This window comes from Plodia interpunctella, chromosome 13 (genome assembly GCF_027563975.2).
Source record: "Plodia interpunctella isolate USDA-ARS_2022_Savannah chromosome 13, ilPloInte3.2, whole genome shotgun sequence".
NCBI classification, from domain to species: domain Eukaryota; kingdom Metazoa; phylum Arthropoda; class Insecta; order Lepidoptera; family Pyralidae; genus Plodia; species Plodia interpunctella.
Window position 1 is genome coordinate 215,112 of NC_071306.1, and position 18,072 is coordinate 233,183.

General features: G+C 32.7%; 1 protein-coding gene across 1 annotated transcript; it reads left to right on the top strand.

The window, feature by feature from the left end:
* Positions 1–5,185: 5,185 nt before the first annotated feature.
* LOC128674652 (odorant receptor Or2) lies at positions 5,186–7,409 on the top strand. The gene is made up of 2 exons (XM_053753373.1): positions 5,186–6,225; positions 6,547–7,409. The coding sequence occupies exons 1-2, from the start codon at positions 5,236–5,238 to the stop codon at positions 6,751–6,753; spliced, it is 1,197 nt and encodes a 398-aa protein (XP_053609348.1). The 5' UTR covers positions 5,186–5,235; the 3' UTR covers positions 6,754–7,409.
* The last annotated feature ends 10,663 nt before the right edge of the window (positions 7,410–18,072 follow it).

The following is an 18,072-nucleotide window of genomic DNA, read 5'->3' on the forward strand; positions in this document are numbered from 1 at the left end:
ATATTTTCACGTAATTTTTTGCTCTGCCTTTTCTTCTTCATCTATGCTTTGGAAGTGAGATAGAATATTGTTATTGTTTTATGAACTACTGACTAGACTTTGCTCTATTTATTGTACTGTTGATGATAATATCCGTATCCTTGATGACTAAAGCGCAAAATCGAAGTGAGTCGATGAAATCACATTTATCACAGACATTTTAATTTCAGTTTCTTTGTCTACTGTCAAATGTTGTGAGAAGGGGAAGGGGAAAATTTACAGGCTTTGTTGATAATTTGCTGCATTTGTTTAGCATAGATAAGCGATTATCATAATGTGATCAAGATCAATGCGACGAGCGAAAGTTTTTTAAGTACTTCTAGGCTTGTTTACATACATAATAATTGGAGCTCTATTTGAGTAAACTCCTTTGATTCAGTGTAATTTTTAATTGAAACATTCGAATTCCAGTGTAAATGTATAAAATCATAAAAATACTGATATTGCTCATTCAATTGCATTCAATCATATAGTAAAAAAGATAAGCAATTTTGTTTTTATCTCCAGACGCGTTAATCCGATGATTCACAAGTTAATAACAATAAAATTTATAATGTCAAATCATGTTCACGACAATTACTAGAAATCGAGACAGGGTTTTTATAAATGTGTCATAATTCGTCTTAATTTTAATATATCTTAATTCTCAATTTATATAAATGTTGTAAATTTATACAAAAACTTTTCCTCAAGATTGACAAATAATAAATTTGTTGTATACATTTTTATTTTTTATATTTCTAAATTATTATTTACCATTGGATTATATTAAATTATAATAAAAACTACATATCTTAGAAGTAATTTATAAATACTTATAAATTACAAATATCTAAAGATGGCTTAGGCAAATGGTGACCATCCCACAGACAGCATACCCGCGCTGAACTGCAATGAAAATTCGCTGAGCGAGAAATCTACCCGCGCGAGGATCACCCGTTGCCTCCCTCAGCGGTTCGCTGCGCTCTCTGTACAACCCCCGTGCGCTACTGTCCTATAAACCCAAAGTCTCGACGCCAAAGGCCACAAATTCGTACTGAGACGTAACTATATTTTTATGTCTTTAAGCATTCCCGGGCATCTGCCGCCTCTCCCGCCTGTACTCGTTGCAGGGAGGTAGGACGCCGCCAGGGCATCCATACTAGTAGCGTCCCAAATTAGCACAGGTCCCATCCTCCATATCCGTATCAAAGACATCCCATCTGGGCGCTAACTATCATTGAACTAGTGCTTATTATATTTATATAGAGTTTATTCTTTATCGCCCTTTTCCCTCCCTTAGTGCCGCTATCGCTAGTACTTAGTCACGTATAGTATTTATCTTTATTATCATTTATATGTATGGATTATATATGGACCTGTAATGATAGCTATATAGCTACAAGCATATTTCTCCTTCTCGACATTGGCTACCGTTTCACACACTCATTGTGTTCGCATCTGAAAATTCGTGGATCACCTCTGGGTGACATGTGTACTGACATTTTGTTCTGCTGCAACACAAACATTAACTCGTATTGCTGTTCATTTGAAATGAACAGCAGCACGAGTTTGTGTTTGTGTTAATTACTACAACACAAAACATACAGATTTATTGTGTTTTGTGGTGTAGTAATTACAAATAAATCTATCATCATCATCCGGCACTATCCGAGGTTCGAGAGCTGCGGATTCGTTGGCACTGATGATGTCATTGCGAGCGGCATAGCGGGATTGATGGCCGGCACTTGAGGAACAGGCGAGTCTGTGGTGACCAAGACCGTCTACGACGCTCCGTAGCACTCCATCCGGCACAGCTGTGACTGACATATACCTCGGCCCGTGTCGGAGATATTATATACATATAGCTAAGTGTAAATGGGTCAATGAAAGTGCCTAGTGCAGGCATGGAGCCACTGTCCAGACACTTATCTAGACACTGCCAAAGTCCCGCCTTATCTTTAATTGTACTGTTATAGCAGAGTGACTGTGAAAATTGATATAATATATAAAAATTGTGGAATTTGTTTAATTAAATTGATCAATCAATCATTATGTTTGTTAGATTACAGGTGTAAGATTATACGTCACTAGATTATCGATAATTTTCCGTTTCCCGTAGCGATAGGCCTCTGCTTTAGATGCCCGCTTGTCGCAATCCTTACTCTCTAGATAAATAATTATTGTTCGGTTAATTGTACTGTACACCTGAGGGAAGGAAATTCCTAAAATTCAATCTTCTATTTTGTAAATAACATGTATGAAATACTCCGAATTCCAACTTCAAATAGCGACAATACGTTGATATATTTTATTTTATTTTTTGCTTACTACTCTGTCCCAGCTTCGCTCGGATAAAATCATAAAAAATATAGAATTAAACTTTCCTCTGGATTCACATTAGTGAACACCATACAAAAAACTGTTCGGTAGTTTTTGTATTCATCGTCATCGCTATCATACAGACAGAGACCAGAGACAGAGGTCCTTTGTCTATTGTAATATTTTGGATTGTTCAAGATACTAATGAGAAGTTATTTTCAGAAATCCTTACTTTAAATTTCTTTGTATTAAATGGCATGTACGGTATCATCACTATCACTATATATTATAAAAGGAAGTCACCTCCCTCTCTGTCCCTTTGTCGTCCATTAATCACGTGAGGTTTGAAAGGGGAGGGAGGAGGGGTTCAGTAAAAATATTACAAAAGGGTGCAGTAAGATGTTATTTATTATTTCGTCAAACGCACTATTTCAAAACCGAAAAACGGCGTGAAGTGCGGTATGACATTTTTATTAGAGACTAGCTGATGCCCGATTTTAATGCGGTTATCACCAATAGACAGGTGATTCCTAAAGCAGCTTTATGTATTATGTGGATACCTGAGCGATAGATACATTAAAAAGTCCTGAAGCATTTATGCATTTTCATAAAAGAAGCGAAGAAATTAAACTTGTAGCAGAGTTTAAGATCCAATTACATGGTTTGTTCCTCAACTCGTCTCAAACTTGGTATAAAAATTTACTTTGACAGCGACCAGTAAATAATTTCTTACTTTTTTTTTTCGTAGCCATTATTTCTTTATACTCCTTACATCAGAGTTAGTTAGTGAAGTTTTCTGTGAAGACTGTCAGTTTAAAATGGAATGAGAATTAACCTTCTTTAAATAATTTTTAATTTTATTAATACACTTGTTATCGTCTAAGAAAAAAAGTATTTTATTATTATTATTTAGTTAGTTACCAACTAGATGAATGAAAGAAAAGATGATGAAGAGCTGCTAGTTAAAATTTATTGATTAATTGTAGTGATTAAGGTATTCTGTCAGATATTTTCAATCAGAAAGTAAGTAGAAAAATAGCGACTCGTTTTTCCAAATATCTTTTGATATGATAAATTAAAATGTGGAATTAAACTGGTAATTATTATATCATAATAATCAAATATGGTTTTATATTAATCCGAGATAATTACACTATTGTATGTGTCATAACTATGATAGTTCTTTAAAAATTAATAAGAATTTAAGAAGTTTGTGTATTCAATTCCATTTTGCACTTGGATGGGAAAACATGAAATTATTTACTAGTATTTATACAGGGTACTCGATACTACGTATACTCGTATATACGTAGTAAAAAATACGTTTTGCTAAAGTTTCTTTTCCAACGATCCTCACTTGCACCTTGCACCATTAAAATTGGACGTTAACTTAACCGACTCGCCGCCGCCTGATTAGATAAAATGGCGTTCATTGCGTCGTTCGGTCAAAGGTCAAAGTTAACGTCAATGTTGACCGACAAACCTCCTGAATCACCGACCAACCCTTATCATTTTTTATGTGGGGGTTTATAAAATTAACCAAGATTTAAAAATATTTTAAAACTAATAAGCTAATTCATGCCTAGGGGAATAATTTTCCATGTAGGTAATAATATTCTTGGCAAAAGTAGCGCGAGGGAATCGCGTAGTACCAGTTTATAAAAATAAATGATATTTTCCTTAATATAAATACAGAAATATGATACATACTCTGTCTTCATTCGTTCACGAAAAAATTTTATATTTTTTATAAATTAATTGCACCAGGAGACTAACAAAAATTTTCTCAAGCTAGCTCATTGTCTTAAATGGTTTTCGCTGTTGGGTGGTTCTCAGAGCGTTGCGACCGCTGCGGCCGTGCTGTCATTACGATCCGTAATTTTTTTCGAGAATCATACTATTATAATATCAGTTCATTATCTAGATTTACCCAATAAAGGTTTAAAATTCACTTCCTTTCAATTTCGCTATAAATGCAGTATCATTTATTCAAAGTTCTTTAAGGTGTATAGGTATCGTAAGTACCGAAATACTTTAAAATCCAATAAATTGAAGTCCTTGACTATGTCACTGGTAGTATGATCGGATTTTTAATACCTATCCTATATACGCAACTAAATATTGAACCTAAGAAGTGAGGTTGTGAAGGAGATGAAAAATATTTGAGTGAATATCTTAGAAAAATATTTGAGTGAATATCTTAGAAAAATATTTGAGTGAATATCTTACCTCGCAAAACGTTACAAATTTTAAAGTTTAATGGCTGCATTTTAATATAACCCCACGACTTAATGGGAGTATGTCTGGCTTATTATAATGATTTAAACCCCAATTTATGGTTATGGCGTGATGTTGGTAATAGCTTTCAGCTAATACCTATGTGGAATTGGAACCTATTTAGTTTAGTTTGTTAGCAGGTTTTAGTATTCATTCCCTCCTTCTTCACATTATAAATTGAATAGACACAGTGTTTGAATCACGTTTGCAGTTGAAAAAACTCAGAGTTTTCATATAGTTCAGTATATCCTTATATAGCTAGGGAATAAATAAAAATAGAGGTTTATTCTGGTTTTTCTGGTTTTAATTTAGATAAAAATGTTAGTTCTTTTTTTAATGCTCGATTTAATTTGTTTCAAAGCATAACCTTATTATTTCTGTAGTCAGTTGAATAATTGTGAAACCTTTACCATTTGAAAACATTAAGTCAATTATCTCCTTCGGGGCTTTGAAAGCAGAAAATGACAGGAGGCAGGTACAATTTACAGAAATCTTTGATGGTAATTTTTGCAATTTACGATTAAAGCTACTGAACTGAAAATCATTGGATGCCTACTTGAGTACGACGAGTGGCAAGAATAGCTACACCGTTCGTAAATAAAGCATTTGTATTTAAAAATGGAAATAAAAGTTAAAGATGTTGCTAGTATGCAATTCAAACCGTTTCACGAAACTTTCCCATACTGTACTTTTGGATTGGCTCTTTCTAGCATTTATCCAAATAAGTATAATATTAAAAAAAGAATTCTCACTTTTGTTACTATTATAACATTTTGTGTATTTCAAATATTCTGGTTCTTAACTTACACGATCAATTGTTTATTGAAACTAGACATTTTGAATTTCGCCCGTAACATGACTTTATGGATTATTGTCATATTATTTTTCTTCAAAACCATATACGCAATTAAATACACCGAAGATTTCGCTGCCATTTTGAATATGATCAGCAAAGATTTTGTGAAAGCAAATGAAATGGACGCGGATTATCAGGAAATTTTCAAAACTTATCTCAAGAAAAGTAAATTTGGAGAACTGGTCTGGTTAGTGATACCGATAATCCTGAGCTCACAGTTCCCAATATATCCAGCGATTTTGATGATAATGGAAAATTTAGAAACAGATTCTCCAAACAGATACATGGTCCACGAAATGGATATGATATATGTTGAGCACATACAATACACAACGCCGTTTTTTGAAATTTACTTTGCTTACAACATGACCCAGTGTTTATTTCTTTCACCGATTTTTACAGGATTTGATGGGTCTTTCTGTATTGCAACAAATCATCTTTGTTTAAAGTTGAAACTGATGACGCATAAAGTACGAAGAGCATTCAAAGATGCAAAAAACTCGGAGCAATTGAGAAATAAAATGAAACAAGCTATACGTGATCATCAAGAAGTTCTGGACTTTTACACCCAACTGTCTGAATTCTACGGTTTTTGGCTTTTGGTTTTATTTTTGGTAGCTTCTATTGGAGTCTCTTTCAATTTATATCAGATTTATATGATGCGTCAGATAGTACCGAAGTACGTGATATTTATGTTCAGTGCTATCCTACACATTTACATACCTTGTGTTTACGCAAGTAATGTTACTGAGGTAAGATAAAATACTTTCCAGTTTATATTTGACTCCTATTTCACAATCACATTACAATTGGCATTAAACATAAATTCATTTATTTGAACCGAAAATTCGTGAATAAATGCGACCGATTCGTGAATTACAAAATTGTTGTTTGTTAAAAATATACAAGTTTATATAACATATACATATAAATCACCATAAAGAAAAAAAAATGTAATGTTTTCGTTTTTGATGTAATATTTAAAATTGCGGGTAAACAACACAGTAAATTAAAACTAGATTACCAAATAGTTGCTATGTTCTTTTGATTCTCAACAAATCGCACTTTCACAGATTGCGAAAGAAACAGCAGTGGACCTGTACAACACCCCGTGGGAATCTTGCTACGATCCGGTCGTCACCAAGTACCTCATCTTCATGATCGCCAGGTCGCAACGAGACATGATCTTCAACGGGAAGGGTCTGGTCAACTATAACATGCAATTGTTCATCTCTCTCATGCAGTCCGCTTACTCTTTCTACACCCTTATTACAAGTTAAACTTATTATTTCTTTAACACAATAAGTCCCTGATTGAATTTTTTGTGAAATCATTATGATCTTGTTATTATAATATATATTTAATCATTATAGTCGAGTCTTCACGGCGGCAGCCAGTAGCTGTGCTTTCTTTACTAGTGCTTTCCAGGCAATGCGAACTTGTATTAACAATGCGATTTATATTTCATAACTATGTTTTCAAATCAAATAAAGTCAAATTATTTATTGCAAATTATGTTTTGTATCATAATTACTTATCATAACAAAAAATAAAATTATGTATGCTATATTACAGTCGCCATTGATGCTAGAGCTATTTATTCATTGAACCATGTTTAGTCAAATGTCATGTCAAACAAATAAAATTTGAAAATCTTTGTAAAAACCCATTGTATATATTTTGTAGTGAATGCCATTTAACTGTAACTATAAACCTATACAAACATAAAATATTTATTAAAAAAAATATACTTCACATAATTACTAACATATTATTATACTTTTGCACAAGCCCACAATGTTTTCTAAAATAAATTAAGGTAATCTAGTCTAATCTCATCTAACGTAATTATTTTAAATTTCACAATAATTACCTCAAACAAAATTATTTTCAAATTACTAAATTGTAAAGTAAATGAAATATATCTTACAATAATAATTTAAAATTAGTACTTATTTCCTACCCATTAGAGCTGTATATATGCCCATTGACAGCTTTAGTATCATCATTGGCCAGTACCATTTATATAAATGGTAATAATTTATCTCCTTTTATCTCATTCGTTATTAAAATGTGAATAGCAAACGCTCATCGTATGTACATATTGAATATACTCAAGTTAATATGAACATATATGTGGCCATTCAATATGGATCTAATATATGTCATTCATGCCAAGTCCATACATTCGCCTAGGCCGGAACATCCCAAAATAACTGGATCCAAACGCAAGGAACTTTCAACTGTATCCGGAGGGCATAGAAGTTGAGTTGGCTGAATTTAGTGAAATGCGATGGAAAGGTCCCGCTTTGTTTCGTTGTAATAGACGAATAGATGTGACAGCTGACTGGTATATTCACTGGTATTGGAGTAGACTTGAGATATTGCTTTTACCGACATCGCATAAAATAACACAGCTAGATAACAATAAATCGAAATTAGGCCGAGACTTGGATATTGAACAATAATTGATAAAGCTAGTTTAATCAACTTATCATCTATTTTTGTTCAAAAACCATTTCTACTCACTGCTTGATTCTACTAATAGATCGTATAACTTACAAACATATAAAGTTTCATACAAATCTTTAACATAAAGTTACTATTGGACAATTCATTTGCTCCACAACTCTATAAGTTGGTTAAAGGTTGGATGTGAATTTATATTTCTTATTCACGGTAAATGCAAATATTTTCATACTTCATGTAGACTAGTACCCATCTCCGACTAACAAAGAGTTATGTGCAAAAAGCGACTATTTTCCATCCATTTGACGAAACTACAATAGAATCTACGAGCCATAAAGCCCGATAAGTGATAGCTTCAAAGTAAACCCTCCCAGTGGACGTTTCAGTCGGATCATAGGAAAACAAAAGCTATCCGATCTTTTGTTGCACTACTAAAGAACTGGAGCAGATAAAGCTACGTAGTAAAGAGATTTTTATTACGGCTACTGTTAGGAGTTACCATCACATAATGTATACCATCACATATTGAGTAATGTAATATTATGTTAGATTATGGAGATCGTCATGCACACTCAACTGGTTGAGCTTCGCGATGGCTGACTCACGCGTCAACTCGTGACCCGTTCACGAGTCTTTTTTATATTTTGTAATTATATATATTATATATATATTCCTTTCATCAAAAATAAAATTCCTTTCATCAGCACTTGATCACAATCATAATATGTTTCAGTATACCTACCTTTTGACCATGTACTGTATTGTGTACTTACATTGTTGTATTACTGATAAAAAAATATACATAAATGTATATTAAAAAATGGTAAGTTTGTAGCTTTGGTAAATATCATTTAATTTAGAATATAACTTCAAAAAATTCCTGTGAAGGCCTAATTTCTGAATAAATGATTTGATTTTGATAATGGTCCGATTTCACTTTTATGTTTTGTTGGTACAATTATATACATTAGTACATTACATTTTTTAATTTTCATAACTCATTACTTTATTTAATAATGATATTTATTAACAAAATTTATGTTAATAAATTCAAACTGCCTCAATGAAGACATTACAGTTATAAGAAAAATATATTTAATACAATAACATTAAGGCGAAAAATTATATTACAAAATTTATATCTGACCATGACCGGAGACCATGCAAGAAAAGGATCATAAGGCGTAAATTTTGTCAGGATCTTGGCAAGCGGAAATCTCTTGTATATACCAACTCCCATGGGAAATAAACGTGATAATAATATGATATTTATATTATATCTTCGGCTACGAACATTCCTGAAGTTATCAGTTCCATTTTTCCGGTAGACGCGGGAGAAGTTTGAAGTTATTTTTTGCTTCATGACTCACGACTTCATGTTCGCCGGAATTAATTGGCAGGCTTTTGCGGGGAAATATTAAAAATTTCACTTCAAATTCTTAAAATATTTGTGATAAAATAACGCATTATAGTATAAATTCATATAATGTTTTCATTATTACATTTTACACTGGTTTCAAATAATATCTCTCAATTTTAAATGACAACATATTGTCGCTAATCTTCTAATTGTTGTAAAAACTGGTGTCAAAAGTCATTCAATTTGCTTTAAGACAAGACTATCATATCATCTAAATAGATTGTATGCATCTTCGTTTATTCATTATCTTTACGTATTTATTGTAAATAACATCAGATAGGAGCTTGAAGAATATACCTGAAAGTAAACTGTTTTATTCCGAGTGGAAACTTAGTCACCGATTTCTAATTACGATAAAGATAATAATGCCTTAGTTACTCCGTTGTTGAATCTGTGTTTTACATAATGGTTATTAGCTGAAAGCTGATCTCACTTGGGGGTAATTGTTGTTGAGGTAAGAGTTCTTTAACAAAGATTACGTGGATGATGTTGTGATCTCTATTCGGGTCGGTAAAAGTAATTTTCAGAAATTCTCGAAAATTCTAACTTCTAAAGAAAATTTTGTTTGTTTGCTTTGGCTTTTTACTGTATTTACTGTGATAATATCAGAAAGTATAAAAGTAGTTTATTAATGATGTAATTTGTAATTAAGTTCCAAGTGATGATGTCTATCACAGCTAAATCTTCAAAATTTAAATGTCTTTTTGTAAGAAAGTGACCGAGACGAAAACAGAAATAATTACAAAAATTAAAAAGTGATTGTTCCATCGTCCTTCGTCCTTTCCTTAAGAAAATCATAAAATTTTATTCAAATTCGAATAATTTATTATGTAAATAAGAGACGTCGTCGGTATCTTTATGAGTCAATTTAATTCGGCTGATGTTGCCCGAGTGGCTCTGAAAAACTCCATCTTGTTTTTTTAATTTACATCCCTGGTTTACATAATGTTTTACAGCCGGACAACGCGCCCGAATTAGCTAATTTTCGGGATAATATAAAAGGGGATGAAATTTTTCGCATTGTTAATTTTAGAACTTGAGATGGTATTGCTGATAATTTTATACCTGGAAATTGCCTGATTGTTGGTTTTTGTAGATCTGACAAATTTAGTAAATATTTTTAAATATCATTATAATGTGAAGAAGGTAGATACACCATTAATACTATTATCAAAACGTATAATAACGAAACTGTAATAATAACGAAATACACTACAAAGGTTAGGTCATAAGGTTGAAATGAAAAGTAGATAATAGACAACAAACAAACTACAAATTCAAATTCAAAATTCAAATTCAAATCATTTATTCAGAAATTAGACCTTCACAGGCACTTTTTCTCGTCAATCTTTAAATTTATAGTTATTTCTCACAAGCTAGAAACTACTGGCAACTACTACAAATATATGATGTAGTAGAATAAGACATATATACAATCATGGAGACGATGATTATGATATGGACTAATTACATACAGATATAAATATTATCACATGCATAAGCATCCAAGTTCCAAACAATATAACAAAAGTTTACTATAGTACAAAAGGGTATCAGAACCATAAAAAGGATTGTAGCCGTAAGCAATCAATTGAACACTTTATATGTAGCAATCGTCAATAAAAACAAACAAAGAAATATCTCATAAAGAACATGGAATTTAAATGAAACCACAACAAGCGTTTATAGAAAACGGACGGTGAAGAAAAATAGAGAAATAATTTCGTTCGTCGGTGCGCGATGGATGAGACGCATTTTTTAGAATAATCCGCAGACGGTGTTCATTTGTAATTGGTTTGGCCTAAGTGTTAGAGATTAGCGGGAAGAGTTTTGGTCGTATGTCTATAAACAAATAACTCAGCTCGGGGAACAAGATACTGTAGCTTAAACTGAAAACCAGTGATTGCATGCCGAATTTAGCCGCGGAGTAATATTTGGTTCTAAACTGGCATTTCTGGTGCTTCTTCTTTGCGTGTCGATGATAAATCTATAAATGGTATAAAATTGTAGCAAGAACTTGACTAGAACTACTTCAATGACTTCATGAGAAAAGCTGCCATCAAAAGTTTTATAAATGCTACTTACCCTGCTGTAACAAATTTTGGTTTTACTTTTTATTTGTTTCATATGTTTTATATTTTTATCACAACACCAGAGTTATGAAATGGGGAAAAACAATGACAATTCACACTTTACTGACACATCAGATTGCCTTTGGATTTATCCATCACGTAATTTTATTACATCAAATTAGCTGATTCTTTAACTTGACGAAAATTTTGTACTTGAACAAACTTCACTGTTTCTTATCAATCATCATTTTTCATAAAAGACCTACCTACCAAAAAGAACACGATCAAGTTCTTGTCTCTTCTTGTGTATAAAAATAATATAAGAAAATAAATAAAAAATAATAAAAAAAATCAAAATAAAAAGGTTACATTGAGACCTTGGTATACTTATTCTTACTAACATTAATTAATAATTTTAAAAGAAAACAATCTCCAAACGAAAACAAACATTTACAAGTATTGCATCGTAATGAGTGAGTATATCCTATAAGAAAACATATTTACAGTAAGTTGCCTTTTATTTGACTAATGTTCAAGTGGTCAATACAATTATTTCTACCCTGCGTACTAGTGAGCACTATATGACTATATATTTGCTAATACTGATTCTTCGATAACTTAAGCCATCCATTCTTACGTCCACTGGGAATAAAAAATATAGAGCGATGTTATTCGATTCTAAATATAGTCTCAAATTCATTATTATGATTGTAAGTGTCCGGATTCCGATCTCTTTTGCCGTCAGGTCGAAGGGTTTTATCATTAACTATCTGTCCCAATGCTTCCTTTTCATTGAATTTTCTCAATAATAAGTACATAACTACTTCAAAATGTAAGGGCAGGTATTTTTAGCGGATAATAAGATTTTCAATTGAGTAGCAAAAATCGGTAGTAAAAAAAACAAAACCTTTCAAAATTTTAAGTAAGGTTGTATCTTTTGCTAAGGCGCGAACCGAGTCGCACTCTTGTAGTGGTTTATATAGATTGAAACCATAGTCGGCGTCTCATGTTTTTGTAGTATGTTTTTTTAGGAGTTCCGGGTCCGATACTGAGTGCATGATCAGTGTACGCGTATCGTTGGCTCAATTGGTTGTAGATATCTGCTTCCAAATTTAGTTGCAAGATTCCAAAACAAACATACTTATTTGCAACTTTAATGAAAATTTGTAAGTATATTGTTTCCTAACTTATCGAAATTGACTGGAACAAGTAAGTAAACACAATTACTGTCCGGTTTTAATTACTTCCACACAATACAGCCCATAGACAAAAGACCTGCACGATAAAATGCATTCAATTAATGGTTAATTGAGAGGACAACAGCGTAATAGTTTATTTATCAGTTGGATACAAATAAATTATCATTCTGTCAACACCATGCATTGCCTGTATGATTTACATGATTTAAAACAATCATGATAAAATATATTTAATTAAGTTATTTATGTACTTTTGTTGAAGCATAATTTTTTAGTAACTACGTTGGTACCTAGTTAATTTTTTAATTAGATATTATGTTTGACCATCGTTTGCATTTAATCAGTGTAAAGCTCGATGTTATACTTTTCTTTGATCACTTGATATGCGTGGTTTGTGATCAACTTTAAATCTTTGTTTAATGATCTATCGGCATTGTTGCAATGATCTTAAATATATTAATTTTATCTAGAGCATATATATTTTTAATAATTTTCTGACCTTGTCATCTACCCAATTACGTTTGTCCCAAAAAAGTCGTAAAGTTTACTGCACGTAGTTCGCTGACGGTCGTTCCACACCCGCCACTTGTACACGCTTTAATGACTTCTGTTATGGCACCCTGTTGTTGATAACCTTAAACAGTAATTAGAATACTTCTTCAATTGTATAAAAAAATATGTACAATCTAAAATGGTGGTGGAAGGTCCTAGGTTCGAATCCTACTTATTCCACGTGAGTTTGTGTCATAAAATTTCTTGTAGCTAAAAGAGTAAAATGTATTCCAATTTATTTAAGAAAACACACAGATCATATTCGATCATTAAGCAAATATGAGTAGGTACTTTAAAAAGAAATATGAAATCTGTGTGTCTTCATAAAAGAGAAATTTTACTCAATCAAATCAAAGTAAATATATTTTATCGAAAAGTATCTCGGGCTTATTGCTTCTTAACTGAAAGAGTATTAATTCTAAATCTACTTCGGTTCCACATAGAACCGTAATAAAATGAGACTGTATTGAAATGTCGAGACAATAAACTACAAAATGGAATATCTTCAGCAGCCAAGTGCCTCTGAAGTAGAAGAATATATCGCTCTTTAAGTAGTTCAATCCGTTTCCAACTTGAACACAAAATAAATAGAATACAGGAATGTATATCCGAATTAATTGCTTTGGCAAATAATTTAAAGTGTTAATGTGGTATTAATAAACTTTAAATTTCGAGGATTTGTCTATGATTCTACGACCGGCCACCTGACTGTCGCAAATCCTAATTAACTTCAAGTTTTTGTTGTCTGTCTGTTCTTATCTCTCCATTGTCCTAATTTTTTTACGAGTTTTAAGAGAGTATATTCTAGAGCAGAATCAAGCAAGTCTTCTTTTATCTTCAAGTATGTTATCGCTAACACTTGTGTCAGATTTTAATCAAGTCGCCTAAAGACATCTGGCATGACTTTTTATGACTAACAATAGACAAGTCAACTAAAACACAAACTAAAAAATATAAAGTACCATTTCTGTACTCTTCTATAATTAGTGGCAGCAGATTTCAGATGCGACGTGTACGTGCCAAGCATCGAACCGGGATACCAGATGGAGAGATTTGGAAAAACATCGCTCAACGGGAAGAACTACATTCTAATGTTGCAGTTATTATTATAATACCAAGAAAAGTGAGACAATGGAAAGAGCTCAACGGCTGCGAAGAAAAAATAAAGATAAAGGAAGAGGGAGTAGCAGCCATCAAAATATATAGGCATAACTAATTAATTTAGCTTTGATAATTTCGCTTGGTGTTTTCCATAAAGGACACCCAGAAGCAAATAAACGTTAACGAAAGCAAAGGTGATTTGAATTCTTGATAGGTTACTTTGCTCTGTAAAAAAATTATATAATAAGTACCTTATATAGATCCATCAGTTTACCAACCGCGTTTTATTGAAGAAAAAGAAAATGAAATTTTCATCCATATATTCATTCTCAAAAATGTTCAAAGTTAACATTGAATATAGTCACGGTCGATGTGTGGCGAATTTTTCAAGTAGATATATCACGATCTCTCTAGCGTTTAAGACGATAAATCACAAATTCCCAGTTAAGTTTCCCAAACTGTAAGTTATGAACTATCGGAGCCGACCGTTGCATGCAAATAACTCTCAAGTCCGGTTTTAAGTTATTCTGATATTATTTTGTAGCTTGTTTTTAAATCTAATACTTTTATTGATTACGATATTGTTGCAGCTTTTTAGCACTAAATACTCGGGCGTGGTGTGCCATGACAGACTAAGCAATTTTCACTTAGCAGAATTTGCACACTATACTCGCATGAAACCTGGATAAGTAGACCCCACAGATATAAACGCGAAGACTTTACAAGGTCACAGTGGCGGGTCAGGTAGAACAGAGGTGGTGGTCAAATGGTTAAGACTCGCCTGTGTCTCATCTAATGATATCAATGCAATATTTTATCTATCCTCAACTCAGCATTCGAAGAGATCTATATAGATAAATCAGACATACACTTACCAAACTCTGACTTATGGAGCGTGCTGACTGCATACAAATATGGCTGCATGCGGCAGTGCAGTCACTGCGAGGCGACAGCTGCGGCCCCATATTATGATCACATGCACTCGCAATGCCAAATTATGCATGATATTTTATACACAACTGTCTTGTGAGGGTCATGTTTTTAATGTATGGCGAAAATTTCACATATCAACAGGTGGCGATAATTGAATAAATATTTATTTATTTTAGAACTATAGCTATACAATACTCGTATAAGATTACTGTTAATTTACTTTGAAATGTTGTTGGTTTTCTCAATAAAAATAAAATTCAAATGCCAGGTTCGATTGCTACTAATGTAATTTCAGTTTGTTGTACCAATCTAACTCTGTATGTAGTTATCATAAATCACTTCTTTCTTCCGATGAAGGAAAACTTCGTGAGACTGCACACTGTCCATAGTTATTTATCTAGTTCACTAGCGTGGACGCAACTACTTGGTACTAGATGCCTTTTAATGTAATATATATGACAGATGCCTTTCAAGTCACAAAGTCAAAACTTGGTGATTTGAATAAAATCGGACACCGGTAATAGCAATAAAATACACTCGACAAGAAAAGTGTTTCTAAGAATATTTAATTATTTAATCTAGAAGACATTAAAAAACTCCGTTTATACAACTTGTTGACTCGATACCCTGTGGAATATATGAAAGGATGGATCCATTGTTGTGTGGACAATAGGCTGTCGTCTAGCATCCCCAGACAATGGCAGAAGCCTGACATTCCTTTACTTTGGCATGCAATCTGCAATTTGCAATCTGCCTAGTTGGCCTAAGTAACTATGGAGTTAATCGTATAAGGGTATCGCAAGTTGAGATAGGATTTCAATTGAAATTTGGTCCTATTCTTTTCTTGCCTCTTCCTATTGTTTTCTTCGTTCTCATGCGCTAGGTTGGTTGATCCTGGGTCGTCATTTGATTCATCTGTGCCTGTTTTATTTCCCGCCATTGCTATTTTAACATTAAATTCCCGAGAGTCTCTCTTTCTTACCAGAGCTTGCTCCCGATTAAATTTACGGCTCCAAGAGATTGCTTAAACATTACATTTTTAATAAAAACAAAATCTGTGGCTTTCCACCGGCAGTCTGTGTGACGTCTTAAAGCTTTTATTATTTAGTCACCTCGCACGGAATACGAAAAGGATGATATTACACTATACGTAGAATACAGGTTTCCTCATAATATTTTTCTAAACAAATCAAATACATACCTAGGAACTTTCAATCACATCCCATCCTTTTTGCATGCTAATAAATTTTAGAATTCAAAGTCAAACTTCGCATTTCTCACTTAAACTTTGATTTAGAGAAAAGGATCTAATTTTAAAAGAAATATTTCAATCTGTGGTCCGGCCACTCGGGAAATTATCGCCACTAATTGACAGTAATTTTTAAAGTAAAACGGTCATAAAACGGAGACGAAGTAAAATCGAGGTGGATAAAGATAGAAATCTGTTTTATTCGATTACAGTTCTTTCAAGGGTTATCTCCAGATTCCCTAGCTGCTTACCATTAGTTGGATGGTATGGACTGTTTAGATACAGTAACACGTGTTTATTTCTTACGGGTTAGACAGAGTCGATAGTTTCGCAATTCGGTGGCTAGCTATAGCTGTGTGGCGGGTTTATTTGTGAAATTGTTGGAATTTTATTTGTTTATTTAAAATCTTAATTATGCAAAATTACAAAAAAAAAACCAGTCAAGTGAGAGTGAAGTCACGTGACGAGGTTTACGTACAATTTATAGAATTCTTATACAAGCAATGAACGATATTTTGTTTCTTTTTTCAAACTAGTCACCTATACAATGAACGACCATTGTAAGAGTGTCTTAACCGCAACTATCACAGGCCGAGCGCACTAATTACTGCGCCATTGTGCTCCCCAAATGATTCATTTGTTGAGTCCTTTTCCTCTTGATTGATAAGAAGCAACTAGCACAGTTTTACGTTTAAATTTTAATCAAAATCAAGACTTGAAAGTAATAAATAAAATGTCTGCACTAAGTCGCTTTACATACAGTAATATATTCCAGTCCATACAACTCCAAGCGCGTTCCGTCAAAACGTAAAATAGCATTGCTCTGGCCTAGTGTTATGCAAATTGGGCTTATTTCGAGCTTTGTGCATATGAGGCAAAGTATATACCTAGTACAGCTACAGAATGTGTATTGTTGGGCTTCCATGTTCTTGTGTTAATGGCATTTACACTACGGATATATCGACCTTGCAAATATTCTAAAGAAAATTATGATCGTAATAGCGACTTCATTTATCATTTCTGAAAAGATCTAGCAATGATATCGACACACATTGAAGGAATTTCGTCAATTTTGAAGAAATAACTGTTTTTTTTTTTCAGAAACATTCATTGGAATAATATGTCCAGAAACATCTGTGAGAGCGAAGCCTTAAATCACATCTACTTAATTTATATTCTGATCAGATTTCACCGAAGTAAGTGAAAATTATTCTAGTTAAGTTCGTCAACTTCGGTTTTAAATAACTATATAGCGTCAATAGTACCAAGAAAGTCGTGGTGTTTCATCACACGTAATGAACACGACCCTAAGCCATGAGGAACATGACTATGAAGAAGAAAATTATAATATACTTAAGTTCTGTAAAACAGATTAAGCTTTACCTACTAAAGAATATTTCGATAAAATCTTGTTCTTAGATTTGAACCACACGACGAAAGATTTCCACAATATATTTTAATCAGACCAAACGATTACCCTACTTGCTGCTTACAGTGAAGTTTTCATCCAAAAGGATAAAATTAAAAAGTCTATAAAATAACGTGAACGAACGTGGCCAAAAAAATTTTGTTTTAATATTTTTCTGTTTAAATTTATAAATTTG